Raw genomic sequence first — 22,100 nt, 5'->3', positions numbered from 1 at the left:
ATACTTAAATATTTAAAAGGTCACAGACCCAAGAAATGGCCAAGTGCTACGTACAGTTGCCAAATAAAACACATGACACGCAGTTAAATTTGAATTTCAGGTAAAAAACAATATATATTTTTTTAGTTTAAGTATGTCCAAACATTTTTATTTGCTAAATCTGGCAACCCCAGTTACATAGCACTGTGCAAGTCACAATCTCAGTTGCCTCAGTCTCTGCATCTGGAAAATGCCCAGGTCAGTCTATAATTTCTCATAGTTATAAAATCAGTTCTATGATTTTTTCCTAGTTCTAAAATTCATTGGTTCTAAAGCTCCCTAAAATTCTGGCATTTTATAAAGAATTCAACATATACCCAGGATAATGTTCAGACAAATTAACAGCTTCTAACAATCCTTCACTGAATCTTTCCACTCCCTGAAAACAGGCATTCTTCAAGGTCCCACACTTGGTTTCTCACTTTATACCACTCTACATGCTCAGGAATTCTTTTTTGTTTACATATATGTGGAATATTCCTAGACTGTCCTTTCCCTCTCCAGCCAATCATGGAATTCATGGAAAGCCTCAAAACATCTGTAACATCAAAATTAACACATAAGACCAAACATAAAGCTTCAGACCAAAACATAAAGCTTTCATGTTTTGTTTCATAAAGCTTTCAATGAGTTCCTGTATTACAGTGTATCTATCAGAAGCTTACAACATATAAACATAAAGCAATTATAGAACCAGAAGGAATATTAACAATGTAAGATTGCTTACATATTCTGCTTAGCTGCAGTCACAGAAGTAAAAACCTACAGATCACCCAAATGTTAAGCCAACCCTAATGATATCAGGAAATAAGAGCCTCATCCCACTAGCAACTGGTGACTGGAAACAGTCTACCTTCCAGACTACCTGGAGTGAAGCCTGGACAATTATATATGTATACAGCCTTAGACATTCTCTAATCCCTACCATGTTTATCCGGTCAATACAACTGGATTTCTCCTTTCGCTTCCTGGGAACAAAGCCCTGACGTGAACCAGAGCCCATGTGACTGGGCCTCCCATCATTCAGTCCAGATTTTGCCAGCTTCCCTGCCTCCCTCCTACTGAAAGCTACACACTGTGCTCTATAATCCACAGCTTCAGATGGAGTCACTAACAAAAGTGATTTACCAGACTCATGACCCCAAACCACAATGCTTATACCTACTACTGCCACCAATGAATTCTATTATTTCCTAAAACCTCTTCCTTCAGTGTCCCATTCATTTGGTGGTATTTTAAAACATATTTTAATGATCATTCAAGTATAAGTTAGTTATTATCCTTTGGATACTCATTTTCTATTTATGGCTATTTCAAATAGTTCCAGCCCTATGGCTAAAGCAAGTTTTCCTAGGTTTGATCCCATTCAACCTGGGTTTCCTGATCGACTGACTCAGCCCTATATATAAGTGCTACAGGTACAAGAATAATAAAACCAATAAGTGCTGCCTATTTTCCTAATCATTATGGGTACAACCACTATCCTATCTATATTTTGCTTTCAGAACTCTAACATTAGGGGACTTCCCTGATGGTCCAGTGGGTAAGACTCTGTGCTCCCACTGCAGGGGATCTGGGTTCGATCCCTGGTCAGGGAACTAGATCCTGCATGCATGCCTCAACTAAGGAGTCCTTATGCCGCAACTAAAGATCCCACATGTCACAACTAAGACCCAGCGCAGCCTAAATAAATAATTTTTTTAAAGATATGTGTATAAAAAAAAAACCTCTAACATTAGCTTTAAAACCTGACAACTATCAAAGTGGATTTCTTTCTCTGCAAAACCACCACCAAAATTCATGCTTCCCTCTGCAGGATATTTCACATATCTTTTCCACTTTATATTTGGGCTATGGCAGCATATTTTCCTTCAGTCTCCCAGACCTCCAGTAGGCATGCAATATTTACAATTATGATTATACTTTAAAATGCAGCAATTTCCTTTGGAAGTAATATGGCAGTACTAACAAAATCTACCAAAATATTTCTTGTGGCATATCCATTTAAAAGAATTACTAAACTCATTTAGTTTTTTAGATTGCAAAAAAGCAATAAATTTTGAGGGACTATATAGCTACTGAATTCATCTTCCAGCTCTTTTTGTTAAATATACTGTGAAATGAAATACAATTCACAAAACGGAACTACTGAATTGTTAAAAGTACATATCCTATCTCTTCCATTGAATTTAAGAAATAGAAAATCATAACTCATATCTAATTAGTAACTGATGCTCTAAAAATACAGTTCAGTTCCCTGAATCCTCTGGACCTTAATATTCATTTATCAGTTTAAAAAATAAATGAAAAAATACCCAGCAAGCGAAGACTTTGTATCCTGTAGGTGTTCTTTTTTCAGAGAGTCCTCTCTCAAGCTTTCACCCTGTGATTTTTCTCTCACGTCTTCTGAAACTTGTCCACGGTCAACACTGTGACTGGTTTCTAATGGTTTTCGATTTGAATGTTTCCTGTCTCCTTCTCTCTCATCAGATCGACTCCACCATGATAAACTTTCCTCACTGTTCTCTGTGGATTTTTGAAAACCACAATGTACAGAATCCTGAGAGACCAGTGCTGAAGATGAACTAGATGGTTCAAAATTTCTGTCCTTGCTATGAAATGACAGTTCTGCATCAGAGGGTCTTAAGAATTTAGGTCTCAAATTTATATGAGAAGAAAACTCTTGATTTTGTTTTGGACTCAATTCTCTTCTACATGCTTCTAAAGACCCAGATCTACTATCTTTTTCATCACCACTAAACTTATCTTTATTGATATTCTTTGCAATATCTGTTGTATTATATCTATCTCTTGAACTTTTATTATATTTTACCAAGTCTGGTTTTCTACTTTCCTGACTACTTTGTGCTCTCTCTGAGTATGCTGGTTTCCTCCACCGTTCTCGTCTACAGTCTTCTTTCATAAACGCAGTTTTCTCAGCTTCTTTTAATTTCAACTGGAAGATTTCCATTGACTAGAAAGGAGGAAAAATTAAACAAGATATTTAAAATTAAAAATGGCTCAATGACTTGTACCCCACATGCCACTGTGTCACGATACACTGTCATGTAGCACAATGAAAGAAAAACTCAACAAAGGGTAATAAAAGACCCATACAGTCATCCTACCTGACATGGCCTGAAATATGTCCCCCCCAAATTTATATGTTGAACCCCTAATCCCTAGTACCTCAGAATATGACCACATTTGTAGACAGGATCTTTAAAGCAGTGATTAAGTTAAAATGAGGTCATTGGGTTAGGCCCTAATCCAGTATGACTGATGTCCTTGTAAGAAGAAGAAATTTGGACACACAAAGAGACATGAGGAATGTGCACACACAGAGAAAAGTTCATGTGAGGACAGAGCAAGAAGGCAGTCATTTATGAATCAAGAAGAGAAGCCTCAGATGAAACCAAACCCTCTAACATCTTGATCTTGGACTTCCATTCTCCTGAGCTGTAAGAAAAATTTCTGTTGTTTAAGCCACCCAGCCTGTGGAGCTGTGTTTTGGCAGCCCTAGCAAGGAAACACACTACCATAAAATGAATACTTAAAAAAATATGAATAACCAATGAAAAATTACCAAATAATGAAAAAATCCTGGGAGCTCAAAAGGAGCCCTTTGACCAAATGACCAGCACTAAAACAAAATGTAATTCAGAAAACAATAAAAACATAATTAAAAAATAATAATAATTCCTACGGGGCTTCCCTGATGGCGCAGTGGTTGAGAGTCCGCCTGTCGATGCAGGGGACACGGGTTCGTGCCCCGGTCCAGGAAGATCCCACATGCCGCGGAGTGGCTGGGCCCGTGAGCCATGGCCGCTGAGCATGCGCGTCCGGAGCCTATGCTCCACAACGGGAGAGGCCACAACAGTGAGAAGCCCGTGTACCGCAAAAAAAAATAATAATAATAATTCCTACAGTCAGTGACAGTCAAGATGTTACTAAAATACTAAAACAAAATAGATTCTCATAAAAAAGAGCAGTTCAAGAATAATAAAGACTTATAATTAAACTATGTTCAAAACTATGCATGTAGTGAGTAGAATAGAAAGTGTTGAATCCAAATTTGTGAATTCAACACTAGCCTGGGAATTTGCTATACTTAGGAAAAAATGGTAAATTGATTTAAGTTACAGGGAGAAGACACATGAACAATTAATTCTACAGAATCTAATATGCATATGCTAGTACTTTCAGAAAGAAAAAAGCAAAGATAATAGGAGCATTAACAAAAAAAAGAGAGAAAATTTCCTCAGCTAACTTTCTAGATCCAAAGGGCTCACCCAACAGCCTTAGGGGAGGAGAGAAAGTGAAGCATACAAAGACTCATACATAAAAAATCCTAATTCCTGAGTCTCAAAATTCATTCAGAAAAAAAATTCTTCACAAAGATTGGATCAGGGGAGAAGGGAGTGCGAGCATGTAAACAAACGTGAGTTAGGTAAATAACACATTGCCTACAAAGGAAAGAAAGTCAGACTGCTATCAACTATTTGCTTACAATACTAAATGCTAGAAGATAATGGAATAAAGATCAAATTTTGATAAAAAATTATAAGGCAATAGTAATTCTATATACAGAATTCAATTCAGTCAAATTATCCTTCCTTGACATGGACAAAAGAAAGTCATTTTCCAAAATGAAAGGAATCAAAAAGTAAATCACTTACTAATTCTGGGGGGAAAATTACTCAGGACCATTAAGCCAAACCATAAATGAATTAGGGCAAAGATCTCTGAAAAAAGGAATGCATGCTATAAACCAAATAGCAATAGTCTAAATAATTGTTCTTGTAGTTGTGAAGAATATAACTGTCAAGAATCACATGCATATTTTTTAAATTTATAGTAAACTGTAATTAAAATTTCAAATTATTTCAATAAAATATGTGAGTTGAGATGGAAAGTTGTCATCTTAGTCTAGGCAGAGATAATCCATTATATTTCATTTTTTCAAATTATTTTAAAAATTCAGGTTTAACATGTTTCTTAAATTTAATGACAACATCAACAGAGTGAAACTGATGGCAGTGGGGGGGAATATTTTCATAATTTAAGCATTGCCTCATAGGCAACTTCTTTTTTTCTTGGTGATACATAAATTAATGATGTATCTACAATTAGTGGCTTCTTAGATTAAATAAAATATGGTAATAATAAAAACCAAAACAGCAGTTACCACAATTTATCCAATGCTTATTTTACTACATCTTTTGTATCATTTAAGTGGGCTCTACAAACAATGCCTAGGTTCAAATTTACTCATGAGCTACGTAATCTTGGTTATTTAAACTCTGTCTGCTTCAGTTTCCTCATTTACCAAACAAGAAAATAGTACAATTATGGGTATTAAATAAGTTTAATTATACATGAAGTATTTTAACAGTACCTGGCAGATAAAAAGCATTCAAATTATTATTAATGTTCACAACAATTCTGTGATATTGATACTAATAGCTGTGTTTTTAAAATGAAAAATAAAAATGAAGCTAAGGTCACATAGCAAGAGTAACAAACACTGTATTGAAATTCAGGACTATTTGACTACAAAGCCAATGTTTTTAACTACTATGTCAAAATGCCTCACTCTGTGATTCTTAACTGTTCTAGAGCATTAAGAAATTACATAAGGGACTTCCCTGGTGGTCCAGTGGTTAAGACTTCACCTTCCAATGCAAGGGGTGAGGGTTCAATCCCTGGTTGGGGAGCTAGGATCCCACATGCCTCACGGCCAAAAAACCAAAACATAAAACAGAAGTAATACTGTAACAAATTCAATAAAGACTTTAAAAATGGTCCACATCAAAAAAAAATCTAAAAAACGAAGGTTTAAAAAAAAAGAACTTATATAAAAGTTCACAATTCAAAACATAAACTCATAATAACCCCTAAAAAAACATAAGAAGGAAACTAAAGGCCATGTTATGTATAAATAAAGATATAAATTCAAAATAAAATATTAACAAATTTAATGTAGTGGTATATTAAAGGAAATGCCATAATCAAATAGGATTCAAAGAATGCAAGAATGGTCCAATGTTAGGAAATGTATTCAGGCAATTCATCTCATTAACAAAAGAAAAAAAAAATCACAGTTATATCAAAGGATACCAAAAAAGTTATTTCATAAAATTTAGATACCCATTCCTAATTTAAAAGCAAAAGCAAATTAACAAAAAAACACTTTTGAATAAACTTTGAATGCAAAGATACTTTCTAAAGATGACAATCTTCATCTTAAATGCGAGAAGTTATCACTTAAACACAGAAAGAAAAGTGTTATTAATCAAAGTTCTGAAATTCTACTTCAAGAATACAAGAAAGTTGAAATATTGTAATACCGAGTAGCAAAAGCAAAAGTAATCACCATTTGCATATAACTATATTCCCATATAACCCAATTAAAAAAAAAACCCTATAGATTTAATGACAAGAGTTAAAAAAAAATGGGCAGACTAGCACCAGGCAAGTCAGAAAACATAAGAGAACAAAGATTCAGCATACAATTGAAAAAAATAAAAATATCTTAGGATACATGCATTAACAACTGAATGGAGAAATGTACTGAAGAGCATAAATAGAAATCTGAATTGACTGTGGTGACCTAAATGGGAAAGAAATCCGAAAAAGAGGGGATATATGTATAGGTATAGCTGATACACTTTGCTGTACAGTAGAATCTAATGCAACACTGTAAAACAACCCTACTCCAATAAAAATTTTAAAAAATTTTGAATTGAGAAATAATCAGTATTTTAGGATGAGATTACTCAACATTACAAAGGTATTAATTGTCTTTGATTTATCTATACATTTAATTAAATTTAAATCAAAATTCCAAAATGAGTTGTAAATTTATAATGTATTTTGGAAAACTGTTTCTTTTGAGCTTGAACTTGACAAAATCGATTCTAAATTTAACAACAAAAAAAAGCACACATAAGAATGTAAAGTTACTTTTTAGTGACTAATAAAAGGAGACTTACCCTGTCACATAGTAGGTGTTCACTAATTATTTGCTATCTGCATGAGTTACTGAAAACTACAGTAATTAAAATAGTATGATACTAATTCCAGGAAACAACAAAAAAATCAATAAAATAGATTTGAGAGTAAAGAAATAGACTGATTTTATAAAAAATGATGTAATATATAATAAATGTATCATTTCTAATTAGTGGGAAAAAATAATTCATTCAATATATTATAAATGACTATCTAAAGACTTAAGGAAAGTTAAATGCTTACTTTAAACTATACACAAATATGTATTTCAAAAATATTAAAGCTATCCATAAAAATAAAACTGAACAAGTTCTCAAAGGACATATAGGTGTGCATTTTTATGATCTTGGGGGTGGAGAAGGCCTGTCAATGAATTATACCAATAACATTAAGTCATAAAAGAAAAACCTGATAGGTTTTGTTCGTAAAAATATTTAAAATATATTCATAGCAAATATAAACAAAGTAAAAAATGAACATGAAACTAACAGGAAGAAATTTGAACAGACTTATTAAAAGGTCTTAAATTAATATCCCAAAATGGGTAAATACCATCAATAATCAATCAAATGGCCAAAAAAATATGAAAAAATATCCCACTTTGCTAGTAAACAAATGTATAAAAATAAAAGCAAAGAAAAAGTCTGCTTACCAATCACAGTAGCACAGAGTATAAAGAATGATAGTACTACTATTGAAAACCATGTAACAAAAGTCATTTTACTGACAGTATAATTTCTTCAATATTTCTGTACAGAAATTTTGCAATACATATCTCACTTTAAGTGTCTATATCCTCTAAATTGCCAATTTCCCTTTTAGCAATTCATGTAAGAAAATAACCAGGTAAGTATGAAAAATGCATTGGAAAAGATGATCAGCACAGTGTTGTTTAACAGCGGAGAAAATAAAAATATATAAATGTCCCTCCACTGACAATTAAATAAATAATGGTAAAATCATATAAATATATATATGTAAATATTAAGAGGTCATTAAAATATATACATTTACTGGCAACCAACTATGTCTGTTTGTGTAAGTGAAAGAATCAGGATGTATTCTATGAGCCTACTGGTTTTTTTTTTGTTTTTTTTTTGTTTTTTTTTGCGGTACGCGGGCCTCTCACTGTTGTAGCCTCTCCTGTTGCGGAGCACAGGCTCCGGACGCGCAGGTCCAGCGGCCATGGCTCACGAGCCCAGCCGCTCCGCGGCATGTGGGATCCTCCCAGACCGGGACACGAACCCGTGTCCCCTGCATTGGCAGGTGGACTCTCAACCACTGCGCCACCAGGGAAGCCCGAGCCTACTTTTATAAAACTGTTTATTTTAAAAGTATATAATAACCAGAAAAAAATCTAAAAAAAAATCAAAATATTAACAAAGATTCTCTTAAAACAAAGGATAATTTTTCTCTCTCACTTTCTTTGTTTGCCTACTCCTTCCTAAGCCTTCTTTCTTCTGAAATTAAAAAAGAAAAACAGGATATCAATAGCTACTGAAACAGAAAGATTATTCACCCATGGTAAATGGGGGAGCTGGTTCTAAAATATACTGCTGCATGATTCCATTGTTTTGTACATACACATACACACACACACACACACACACACACACACACACACACACACTTGGTAATCATGTCATGATGTATGTAAGTGAAATCATTATGCTGCATATCTTAAGCTTATATAGTGCTGTTATGTCAAGTATATGTCAAGTATGTCAAGTATATTTCATAAAACTGGAAGAAAAATAAATATCACTTTTTAAAAGCACACTCTCTAAACAACAACAAAAAAACTGTTACAATCTGAAACTCCGGAATACAACAAAAACTCTGAAATAAAATAAAATCTCTGATATATACAAAATTTTTAACAGTGGTTATGTCCAGAGGTATACTATGGAGGCTTTCCTATATTATTTAAATTTCCTCACAAGAAGAAAACGTTGCTTTTACATTAAACACATGCATACTTAAATTTTACATACTTAAGTTTTATATTCATTGAGTTTTATATTCAAATATGCTACATAGGTTTACATAAAAATGAAAAGGAAAAAATGGCTATAGCAATATACACATTTGAAATTTAGTATCAAGTCAATTCAAAAGTGTTTCCTGGCACAAAACACTGACAAAGTTAATTTCTCATATAACTCTGAAAATAATATGTATCTCCTTAATACTTACCCCATATCTTTCAGCTACAATGTCTTCTAAATTTCTATTTTGTTTCTCAGCTTGTTCCTTCATTCTTTGGTAAGACTTCCTTAGCCAGCTTAAACCACCATCTTCTACTACTGAAATTAAATTCCAATATTAAATGTCAGTTATACTTTTCACATGGTTATGACAGAATACTTATTGCTACTACAATGATTTCTAACTATAAAATTACATATTATTCCTTGAATATATAAAAATCATAAATACATTTAAAATTCAACATATACTTGAGTGCCTATATATGCAAGGTGCAGTTCTACAATTATGAGAAAGGAAAAAATAAAACTACCCTCAAAAACACTGCCATCTAAGAGAATGAGGATAAAAAGACATAAATAATTATAACAAAGATAATATTTGATAAATATTATAAACAGCTAAAAAGTTATATAAAAATGAAAAAAAAGGAACGATTGCCTCTAAATGTGAGGTCAGGGAAAATTTCACAAACCAGGCTGAAAAAATGAGTTGGATTTCTATAATAAAAGATAAGAGTAGGAAGGGCATTCCTAGAAATAAATAAGGAATAAAGGTACACACATGGGGTAGAAAAGCTGTTTCAGATACAACACAAAGAACAAATAAGGAGCTGAGAGCAGTCAAGAGGGTGGAATAGGAGGACCTGGGGTTCACTTCTCCCCACAAGTACATCGAGAATATATCTACAAGTGGAACAATTTGCATAGAGCACCTGCTGAACACTAGCACAGGATCCTGGACACCTAAAAGGACAAGAGAAGATCCCTGTGTAACCAGGTAGGATGAAGGACAGAAAGGGAAGAAAAGGAAAAGAGGAAACGGGATGGAATCCACACTCCTGGGGAGGAGCTGAAGGAGAGGAGAGATTACCAAACCCAGGGAGGCCCCCTTACCAGTGGCAAAATATGCTGAAAGGGGTGGATTCAGGGGCTATTGTAAGAAAGGACAGTGGTTGATCTGTGGCAGTCAGAAGAAAACAAGACTTCCATGGACAGTCTGTACCACAGCCCTGCACACCTCAGCCTGAGATGGGTGTCTGCCAACGTGGGCAGGGGCTGGGTGCTGACGCGAGATGTTAGGAGAGCAGACCCAGGGAGAGGACTGCTGTTGGCTGTGTGGATACGGCCTGAAGGGATGGGAGTGAGGAGCTCTGCAGCTGGGAATGCTCCTGGAAGAAGTAGGACTGCCTTAGAAGCAAGGCGCCATTGTTGAGTGGCACACAAGGGGCGGGGCCCCCATCGCAGCCTCTCTCCCCACATGCCAGCCCTGGCCTCCATGGCCACTGGGAGGGATTCCCAACAGAGTGCCCACGCCCCAGTCATTGCAACCTTGTCCCCCTCACACCTGAGCAAGTGCACATGCCCCAGTCATAGGCACCTTATTCCCTCCTGCCTGAGCAAGCATGCATGCCCCAATCGATCACCACCTGTGGCCAATCCCACCTAAGCGAGTAAGAGTCTCCCACTAAGTTGCTGCCTTTGCCCCCACTCGCCTGGGTGGAGAGCAGATGCTTGAGGTTAGCCCACACACCGAGATGGGACCGAAACCAAAACTGAGCCCCCATGGCTGTACAACTAAGGAAGAGGAATTAAAATCTCTCCGTGCAGCTGCACAAGCCACAGATTTAACCCCCATGATCAGCCTGGTATATCCAACACCTGCAGAACAACTGAAGAGATGAGTGCTTCCAGAACTGAGATGGGTCTAGTTTTGGCAGCTGTGGACTTTGGGAACATGTGCACATGGGAGTTGGGGCAGGTCAGAATCTGTGTTGCAACCACACTGCCCACAGCAGGTCCAGAAACTTACCTGAAAGGTCTTTGAGGGCCTCCTGGGGAGGTGGAGGTTGGAAATGGCTCACCATGGGGGCAAAGACACTGATAGCAGAGCCCCCAGGGATTATTTTGTTGTTTTGTTTTGCTGTTTTAATTAATTCATTTAAAATTTTAAACGTATTTTTTATTAGTCTATTGGGTTTTTTTGTTTGTTTTGTCATTTTTGTTTCTTTTTGTCTTCTTTTTTTTCTTTTCTGTTTTGGAGCTTTTTTTCTCTTTTTCTGTTTGTTTCACTTTGTTTTCTTGTCACTTTTGTGTGTTTATTTTTTGTAGTCTTTGCTTTTTGTGTTGTTTTTCTTTTGTTTTTGTTAGTTATGTTTCTATTGTTTGTTTTCATTTTGAGGTATTTTTGTTTGGTTGGTGGTTGTCTACTTTATTATTTGTGGGGTTTTTTGGGATCTTTTTGGTTTTGTTTGCTTCTTTTTAGTTTTCTGTTTCTCTTGGTTTTTGTCTCTTTTCTGGGTTTTTTTGTTGTTTTTTGTTTGTTTGTTTTTGGCCACACCACGTGGCTTGCAAGTTCTTCCTTGGTTCCCCAGCCAGGGGTTGAAACTGAGCCCTGTGGTGGAAGCATGAAGTCCTGGCCACTGGACCTCCAGAGAATTCCTGGCCCCAGAGAATATTAATCAGTGTGAGCTCTCCCAGAGGTTCTCATCTCAGCAGCAAGACCTGGCTCCCCACAACAGCCTGCAAGCTTCAGTGCTGGATGTCTCAGGCCAAACTACCAGCAAGACAGGAACACAACCCCAACCATCAGCAGACAGGCTGCCAAAAGTCATCCTATGCTCGAGACACCCAAAATACAGCTCTTGCCACAGCCCTGCCCACCCAGCTCCAACCACCAGAGCACAGGCATCAGTCCCTCCAACCAGGAAGCCTACACAAGCCCCTGGACCAACATCACTCACAAGGGGGCAGACACCAGAAGCAAGAGGAACTACGACCCTGCAGCCTGCAGAAAGGTGACAATGAACATAGTAAGTTACACAAAATGAAAGAACAGAGGAATATGCTGCAGACAAAGGTGCAAGATAGAAACATACAAGATCAAATAAATGAAAAGGAACTAGGCAATCTACCCAAAAATAATTCAGAGTAATGATAGTAAAGATGATGCAAGATATCAGAAACAGAATAGAGGCACGGATCGAAAATATACAAGAAATGATTAACAAAAAACTAGAGGAACCTAAGAACAAACAGTGATGAACAATAATGAAATGAAACTACCCTAGAAGGAATCAGTAGCAGAATAATTGAAGTAGAAGAACAGGTAAGTGAGCTGTAAGACAGAATGGGGGAAATCACTGCAGTGGAACAGAATAAAACAAGAAATCAGGACAGTCTCAGAGACCTCTGGGACAACATTAAAGGAACCAATATTCGAATTATAGGGGTCCCAGAAAAAGAAGAGAAAGAGAAAGAGTCAGAAAATATTTGAAGGGATTGTAGTTGAAAAGTTCCCTAACATGGGAAAGGAAATAGTTGCCCAAGTCTAGGAAACACAGAGAGTCCCATACAGGATAAACCCAAGGAGAAACATGTTGAGACACATATGAATCAAACTAACAAAAATTAAATACAAAGAAAAAATATTAAAAGCAACAAGGGAAAAGCAACAAATAACATACAAGGGAATCCGCATAAGGTTATCAGCTGATATCTCAGCAGAAACTCTCCAAGCCAGAACGGAGTGGCAGGATAAATTTAAAGTAATAAAAGGGAAAAACCTACAACCAAGATTAATCTACCCAGCAAGGCTCCCATTCAGAATCAGCTGAGAAATCAAAAGCATTACAGACAAACAAAAGCTAAGAGGAAATTCAGCACCACCAAAATAGCTTTACAACAAATGCTAAATGAACTTCTCTAGGCAAGAAACACAGAGAAGAAAAAGACTTACAAAAACAAACTGAAAACAATTAAGAAAATAACAATAGCAACATACATATCAATAATTACCTTAAATGCAAATACATCAAATCCTCCAGCCAAAGGTACAGACTGGCTGAATGGATACAAAAACAAGACATGTATATATACTGTCTACAAGAGACCCACTTCAGCTCTAGGGACACATACAGACTGAAAGTCAGGGAATGGAAAAAATATATTCCATGCAAATGGAAATGAAGAGAAGGAGAGAGTAGCAATTCTCATCTCACACAAAATAAACTTTAAAATACAGACTGTTACAAGAGACAAGGAAGAACACTGGATAACGATCAAAGGATCAGTCCATGAAGAAGACATAACAATTGTAAATATATGCACCCTATATAGGAGCACCTCAACATAAGGCAAATGCTAACAGCCATAAAAGGGGAAATTGACAGTAACACAATAATAGTGGAGGATATCAAGATCCCGCTGAAACCAATGGATACATCATCCAGACAGAAAGTTAAGGAAAACACAAGCCTTAAATGACACATTAGACCAGACACACTTAATTGATATTTATAGGACATTATATCCAAAAGCAGCAGAAAACATTTTCTTCTCAAGTGGACATGGAACATTCTTCACAATAGGTCACATCTTGGGTCACAAATCAAGCCTTGAAAATTTTAAGAAAACTGAAATCATATCAAGCGTCTTTTCTGACCACAACGCTATGAGATTAGAAATCAATTACAGGAAAAAAAAAACTGTAAAAAACACAAACACATGGAAGCTAAACAATATGTTATTAAATAATCAATGGATCACTGAAGAAATCAAAGAGGAAATCAAAAAATACCTAGAGACAAAGGACACCAAATACACGACACTGCAAAATGTATGGGACACAGCAAAAGCAGTTCTAAAAGGGAAGTTTATAGCAATACAAGCTTACCTCGAAAAACAAGAAAAATCTCAAGTAAACAACCTATCCTTACATCTAAAGCAACTACAGAAAGAAAAACAAACAAAACCCAAAGTTAGTAGAAGGACAGAAATCATAAAGATCAGAGAAGAATAAATGAAATAGACACAAAGAAAACAATAGTAAAGATCAATAAAACTAAAAGCTCGTTCTTTGAGAAGATAAACAAAATTGATAAACCTTCAGCCAGGCTCATCAAGAAAAAAAGGGAGAGGATTCAAATCAATAAAATTATAAATAAAAAAAACAGAAGTTACAATGGACACCACAGAAATAGAAAGGATCATAAGAAATTAGTACAGGCAACTCTACATCAATAAAATGGACAACGCAGAAGAAATGGACAAATTTGTAGAAAGACAGAAGCTTACAAGACTGAACCATGAAGAAATAGAAAATATGAACAAACCAATCACAAACACTGAAATTGAAACTGTGATTACAAATCTTCCAACAAAAGTCCAGGACCAGATGGTTTCACAGGCAAATTCTATCCAACATTTAGAGAAGAGATAACACCTACCATTCTGAAACTCTTCCCAAAAATTGCAGAGAAAGGAGCACTCCCAAACTCATTCTATGAGGCTACCATCACCCTGATACCAAAACCAGACAAAGATACCACAAAAAAAGAAAATTTATAGGTCAATATCACTAATGAACATAGACACAAAAATCCTCAACAAAATACTAGCAAATTGAATCCAACAGCACATTAAAAGGATAATACACTCTGATCAAGTGGGATTTATCCTAGGGTTGCAAGGATTCTTCAATATACACAAATCAAACAACGTGATACACCACATTAACAAACTAAAGAATAAAATCCATATGATCAACTCAATAGATGCAGAAAAAACTATAACAAAGTTCAACACCCATTTATGACAAAAAAAAAAAAAAAACTCCAGAAAGTGGGCTTAGAGGGAACTTACCTCAACATAAAAGAGACCATATACAACAAAAGCTACAGCTAACAATTAATCAATGGTGAAAAGCTGAAAGCATTTCCTCTAAGATCAGGAACAAAACAAGGATGACCACTCCTGCTAATACAACTCAACATAGTTTTGGAAGTCCTAGACACAGCAATCAGAGAAGAAAAATAAATAAAAGGACTCCAAATTGGAAAAGAAGAAGTAAAACTGTCACTGTTTGCAGATGACATGACACTATGCATAGAAAATCCTAAAGATGCTATGAGAAAACTACTAGCACTCATAAATGAATCTGGTACAGTTGCTGTATACAAAATTAATACATAGAAATCTCTTGCATTCTTACACACTAACAACAAAAAATCAGAAAGAGAACTTAAGGAAACAACCCCATTTACCACTGCATCAAACTGAATAAAATACCTAGGAACACACCTACCTAAGGAAACAAAAGACTGCTACGCATACAACTATAAAATACTGATGAAAAAAGTAAAAGATGACACAAACAGATGGAGAGATATGTTCTTGGACCGGAAGAATCAACACTGTGAAAATGACTATACTACTCAAAGCAATCTACACATTCAATGCAATCACTATCAAACTACCACTGGCATTTTTCACAGAAATAGAACAAAAAATTTCACAATTTGTATGGAAACAAAAGACCCTGCATAGCCAAAGCAATCTTGAGAAAGAAAAACGGATTTGGTGGAATCAGGCTTCTGGACTTCAGACTATACTACAAAGCTACAGTAATCAAGACAGTATGGTACTGGCACAAAAACAGAAATATAGATCAATGGAACAGGAGAGAAAGCCAGAGATAAACCCACGCAAATATGGTCACCTTATTTTTGATAAAGGAGGCAAGAGTATACAATGCAGAAAAACCAGCCTCTTCAATAAGTGGTGTTGGGAACACTGGACAGCTACATGTAAAAGAATGAAATTAGATCATCCCTAACACCATACACAAAAATAAACTACTCAAAATGGATTAAAGACCTAAATGTAAGGCCAGACATTATAAAACTCTTAGACAAAAACATAGGCAGAACACTCTGTGACATAAATCACAGCAAGATCCTTTTTGACTCCCCTCCTAGAGAAATGGAAATTTAAAAAAACTAAACAAATGGGACCTAATGAAACTTAAAACTTTTTGTACAGCAAAGGAAACCATAAACAAGATGAAAAGACAACCCTCAGAATGGGGGAAAATATTTTCAAATGAAGCAACTGACAAAGGATTAATCTCCAATATTTACAAGCAGCTCATGCAGCTCAATATCAAAAAAACAAACAACCCAATCCAAAAATGGGCAGAAGACCTAAATAGACATTTCTCCAAAGAAGGACAGATTACCAACAAACACATTAAAGGATGCTCAACATTACTAATAATTAGAGAAATGCAGATCAAAACTACAATTAGGTATCACCTCAAACCAGTCAAGAATGGCCATCAGCAAAAAATCTACAAACAATAAATGCTGGAGAGGGTGTGGAGAAAAGGGACCCTCTTGCACTGTTGGTGGGAATGTAAATCGATACAGCCACTATGGAGAACAGTAGGAGGTTCCTTAAAAACTTAAAATAGAACTACCATACGACCCAGCAATCCCACTACTGGGCATATACCCTGAGAAAACCATAATTCAAAAAGAGACGCGTACCACAATGTTCACTGCAGCTCTATTTACAATAGCCAGGACATGGAAGCAACCTAAATGTCCATCAACAGATGAATGGACAAAGAAGATGTGGCACATATATACAATGGAATATTACTCAGCCATAAAAAGAAACGAAGTTGAGCTATTTGTAGTGAAGTGGATGAACCTAGAGTCTGTCACACAGAGTGAAGTTAAGTCAGAAAAAGAAAAACAAATACCGTATGCTAACACATATATATGGAATCTAAAAACAAATGGTTCTGAAGAACCTAGGGCCAGGACAGGAATAAAGATGCAGACATAGAGAATGGACTTGAGGACACAGGGAGGCAGAAGGGTAAGCTGCAATGAAGTATAAGCAGCTTCTAGAGGGGTGGGATAGGGAGGTTGGGAGGGAGACGCAAGAGTGATGAGATGTGGGGATATATGTATATGTATAGCTGAATCACTTTGTTATAAAGCAGAAACTAACACACCATTGTAAAGCAATTATACTCAACAGAGCTGGAGGAATCAGGCTCCCTGACTTCAGACTATACTACAAACCTACGGTCATCAAGACACTATGGTACAGTACGGTACTGGTACAAAAACAGAAATATACATCAATGGAACAGCATAGAAAGCCCAGAGATAAACCCACACACCTCAGTCACCTTATCTTTGACAAAGGAGGCAAGAATATACAATGGAGAAAAGACAGTCTCTTCAATAAGTGGTGCTGGGAAAACTGGCCAGCTACATGCTAAAGAATGAAATTAGAGCACATTAGAAATTTCTAATTTCTAATGAAATTAGAAATTAGAGCACACCATACACAATAATAAACTCAAAATGGATTAAAAACTTAAATGTAAGGCCAGATACTATAAAACTGTTAGAGGAAAACATAGGGAGAACACTCTGTGACATAAACTACAGCAAGATCTTTTTCCATCCACCTCCTAGAATAATGAAAATAAAAACAAAAATAAACAAATGGGACCTAGTTAATTTATTAATTAAACTTCAAAGCTTTTGCACAGCAAAGGAAACCATAAAGACGAAAAGACAACCCTCAGAATGGAAGAAAATATTTGCAAATGAAGCAACTGACAAGGGATTAATCTCCAAAGTTTACCTGCAGCTCAATATCAAAAAAGCAAACCAATCAAAAAGTGGGCAGAAGATCTAAATAGACATTTCTCCAAAGAAGACATACAGATGGCCAAAAAGCACATGATAAGATGCTCAACATCACTAATTATTAGAGAAATGCAAATCAAAACTACAATAAGGTATCACCTCACGCAAGTCAGAATGGCCATCATCAATAAGGTCTACAAACAATAAGTGCTGGAGAGGGTGTGGAGAAAAGGGAATCCTCCTACACTGTTGGTGGGAATGCAAACTGGTACAGCCACTATGGAGAACAGTATGGAGGTTCCTCAAAAAAGTAAAAATAGAGCTACCATATAATCCAGCAGTCTCACTCCTGGGCATATATACGGAGAAAACCAGAATTCAAAAGGATGCATGCACCCCGATGATCACTGCAGCACTATTTACAATAGCCAGGACATGGAAGCACCTTAAATGTGCATCAACAGAGGAATGCATAAAGAAGATGTGGTGCATATATATACAACTAAATATTACACACCCATAAAAAAGAACAAAATAATGCCATTTGCAGCAACATGGATGGACCTCGAGATTCTCATACTTAGTGACTTAAGTCAGACAAAGAAAGACAAATATCATATGATATCATTTACATGTCAAATCTAAGAAAAGGCTACAAATGAACTTATCTACAAAACCAAAATAGAGATACAGAGGTAGAAAATAAACTTATGGTTACCGGTGGGTGAGGGTGGGGGAGGGATAAATTGGAAGATTGGGATTGACACATACACACTACTATATATAAAATAGGTAACTAATAAGGACCTCCTCTACTCAATACTGTGTAATAGCCTCTATGGGAAAACAATCTTAAAAAGAGCAGATATATGTATTTGTGTAACAGATTCACTGTGCTGTACACCTGAAACTAACACAACATTGTAAATCAATTATACCCCAATAAAAATTTTTTCAAAATAAATAAATGAAATAAAATATATTAATAGTTTTAAAAAAGAACAAATAAGGAAATTACAGATAATACAGAACTATCTGTATTATCATAGATAATAATGCAGATATTAACGCAGAACTATAACAATGAAACAAATTATTCTAGCTGTGATTACCAACTATGGAAATCTGAATGCCTCCAACAAACTTTATTAGGCTGCTTATATTTCCTTCTATATACATCACACTTTTCATTTGCATATAGGAAATCTAATAAATAAATCAAAACTGTTCCTGATTTTCCTTGTTCAAAAACAGAACTAGTTTAGATCACCCCAGCTCTATAACCCACAAAATACAGAGACCCCAAAAGACATGTATAAGAATCTTCATAGCAAGAAACCTGTAGTAATCCCAGCCTAGAATCAACCCAAATGTCCATCTTCAGTAAAATGAATATACATACATTATAGATTATGATATATATATTCCTAAAATAGACTACTACATAGCAATGAGAATAAATGACTATATACCCAACAACACAAGTGAATCTGAAAATGGGCACAAAAGTAGCAGGAAACAAAAGAGGGCATAGTATATGATTCCAGGCAAAGCAGAATTTTGGTTCCAGAACCCTCTGGCAAGAGCACAGTGACTCGAAGAGCCACAAAGCGAATCTTTGGGATGATAATAATGTTCTGTTTCTTAAACTGTACACTGATTGCACAGATGTTTTTACTTTGTAAAAATACAGTTGACCCTTGAACAGCAACATGTTTGAAGTATGTGGGTTTACTTACACTTGGATTTTTTTCAATAGCAAATACTACAATATACACAACCTGCAGTTGGCTGGATCCATGGTTGGTTGAATCCACAAATACAGAGGGCCAACTAAAAGTCATATGCAGATTTTCAACTGCACAGAGGGTAGGTGCCCCTAACCCCCATGTTGTTCAACGGTCAACTGTAATCAGTCTGTATACTAAAGATTTGTGTACTTTTCTATATACGTGTTGAACGTAAATAAAAAGTTTACTTTAAAAAAAACAGATTTTTCAATTCTGAAATTAATTCTGTCCCTCACACAAATCTCAAAAGTTTATCTTCACTAAGCTATCTCTTCTAAGATAACGGGTCTTACTTTACATGCCTAAAATATTGTGTACTTCAAATCCAGGTCTCTAGTTAACTCAATGATTCACTTTTCATTTAAGTTTATTTTGGTCTTGCTCTTTTTTTTAATGTATACATTCTATGAGTTCAAAATTAACAATGCAGCTACTCAAGGAAGTTAGTCTAAATCTGCAATTTACACTGTGATAAGAGACAACCACTGTAAATAACACCCATGTTAATGTTCTAGCTATATAATTAAAATTTTTATTCCAAGGAGTTATCTACTGACAAACTGATGGACACAGTGAAAATTTTAATTCATGCTCATGGAGTTCTCATAGAAATGGGACCTAAGAAGGGACCAAAGAAGCCAGTTTTTATACTTTTTAGACAGAGAAACACTAAATTTATAAGAAATTTATAGGACAAAAATAACTTAGGCTTTGGGTGCTTAATTAGTGAAGAATCTAAACTGAGTTTGGGCTTGGGGTAATAAATTAAAGAAGTAACAAGGTCTGTTTGTATAGGCTTTTTGACCTCAAATTCCCTATCTCTGTTGATAAGAATTTCCTTCTACCTTCATTTTTCATATGCAATTTATTCCCTACTTTCAGGAAGACAGAGAGGAGGTTCAAAGTGTCCCTCTTGCATCAGCTCTTTCTTAAGTAACTTTAATTCAAAATAATCAATATGCCATTGAGGCACACTTTGGGGCAACGTACCCTGGGCCCCAACAATAGCAATAATAAAATATTTATAACAAGAGAATTCACCCAATTGAATATTTAAAAAGCAAACAAAAAATACCAACTACAGAACCATCTATCAAGAAATTCAATCCAACAAATATTTTGTGAACACTTACTATGAATATGAAAATCTATTAAACACAGAAGGAAATCAAAACATAGTAAGGGGGGGCTTCCCTGGTGGCGCAGTGGTTGAGAGTCCGCCTGCCAATGCAGGGGACACGGGTTCGTGCCCCAGTCTGGGAAGATCTCACATGCCGCGGAGCGGCTGGGCCTGTGAGCCATGGCCGCTGAGCCTGCACGTCCGGAGCCTGTGCTCCGCAACGGGAGAGGCCACAACAGTGAAAGGCCCGCGTACCGCAAAAAAAAATAATAATAATAATAATAAGGGGGTAAAACATTGGTGAATGGGGTATCTACTCACTAAAAAGTAACTTTTTAAAAAAACAAAAAAAATCATGAATAAGGCATGGTCCCTGTCCTATCTGAGATAAAGATATATCAAATAATTACAGTAAATTCATTGGTATGGAGCACTTAATATATACCTGTACGTGAAGTCTGTTGTTTATAAGTCAAAAATTCAGAGACTGAGTATATGCTTCCATAATTAAAAGTTATATTATTATAGACAAAATACAACCAAGTGAATCTGGGCTACATCCTCATTTTTCTCAGAAGACAGGATAATATAAAAATAGCAATAAACTGAATATCAGGAGACCTAGATTTTAGTCTTGCTGTTTTTATTAAATAGTTGTAAGACCTCAAGCAAGTCATTAACTCCTTTAAATTTTGCTTCTTTGTGTGCAAAATAAGGCAGTTGATTTAAATCAACTTTGAAACAACTTCTCAAAAGATTCTGTAAGAGAAAGCCAAAAAATAAAGAGGGAAAATAATCTACATGGATGAACAAAAATACAGAGTTTTTAAGCAAGGATATCTACTAACTACATGGTAACAGAGTCTTCTAATGAAAACCTAGAGTAACTAACCCTAGACTAAAATCAGAAGACCTGGGTTCTAGTACTACTCATATGACTATAGGCAAATAACGACCAATTTCAGCCTTAGTTTCCTGAACATTAGGTATTAGCTTCCTATACAATTGGGACATCTACTTTGCTACCCTCACATGGCTGCTATTGAAAATAAACTGATACAAAAACGTGTTATTTTGTAAACTTAAAAATTGTACAAATATTCCCATTACTAAAATATGATTTAAGATAATTTTGTATGGACAGTGAAAATTTATTTATTTTTCTACTTAATTTTCTCTAAGGAAAAAAATATCAAGAGTAACAAATTAGTTATTGTGTATATGGCACCTCAATCATTACCAAAAAACCTGTTGATAAAATCTTCCCAAAACATTTCATCATAAGGACAAATATTTGACAACAACATTATTAAGTATTTACTATATTCCAGATTCTGTGATAAATCCTCATAATAACCATATAAGACAGGTAATACCATTATTCCCTACTACAATGTTTAAACTGGGCTCAGAGAAGTCAGGAAACATTCCCCAAATCACAGAACTAATGAGTGGAAACGCCAAAATTCTAATCCCA

The 22,100-nt window shown here is 35.5% G+C and overlaps 1 protein-coding gene across 3 annotated transcripts in view; it reads right to left on the bottom strand.

Annotated features, from left to right (window-relative positions):
• Positions 1-22,100, bottom strand: part of CWF19L2 (CWF19 like cell cycle control factor 2) — a 200,925-nt gene that overhangs the window by 125,459 nt on the left and 53,366 nt on the right. For 2 of the 3 annotated variants that reach the window (XM_033413428.2, XM_033413430.2), the window contains exons 7-8: positions 9,250-9,359; positions 2,355-3,013 (exon numbers count right to left, since the gene is read on the bottom strand). In XM_033413428.2, coding sequence (XP_033269319.2) covers positions 2,355-3,013; positions 9,250-9,359 — 769 coding nt within the window. The remainder of the gene's footprint in view (positions 1-2,354; positions 3,014-9,249; positions 9,360-22,100) is intronic. The other variant, XM_033413429.2, reaches the window with a different exon arrangement.

Source organism: Orcinus orca, chromosome 8, assembly GCF_937001465.1.
Source record: "Orcinus orca chromosome 8, mOrcOrc1.1, whole genome shotgun sequence".
NCBI lineage: Eukaryota > Metazoa > Chordata > Mammalia > Artiodactyla > Delphinidae > Orcinus > Orcinus orca.
The sequence above is the reverse complement of the archived record's forward strand: the minus strand, read 5'-3'. Positions and strand labels throughout refer to the sequence as shown.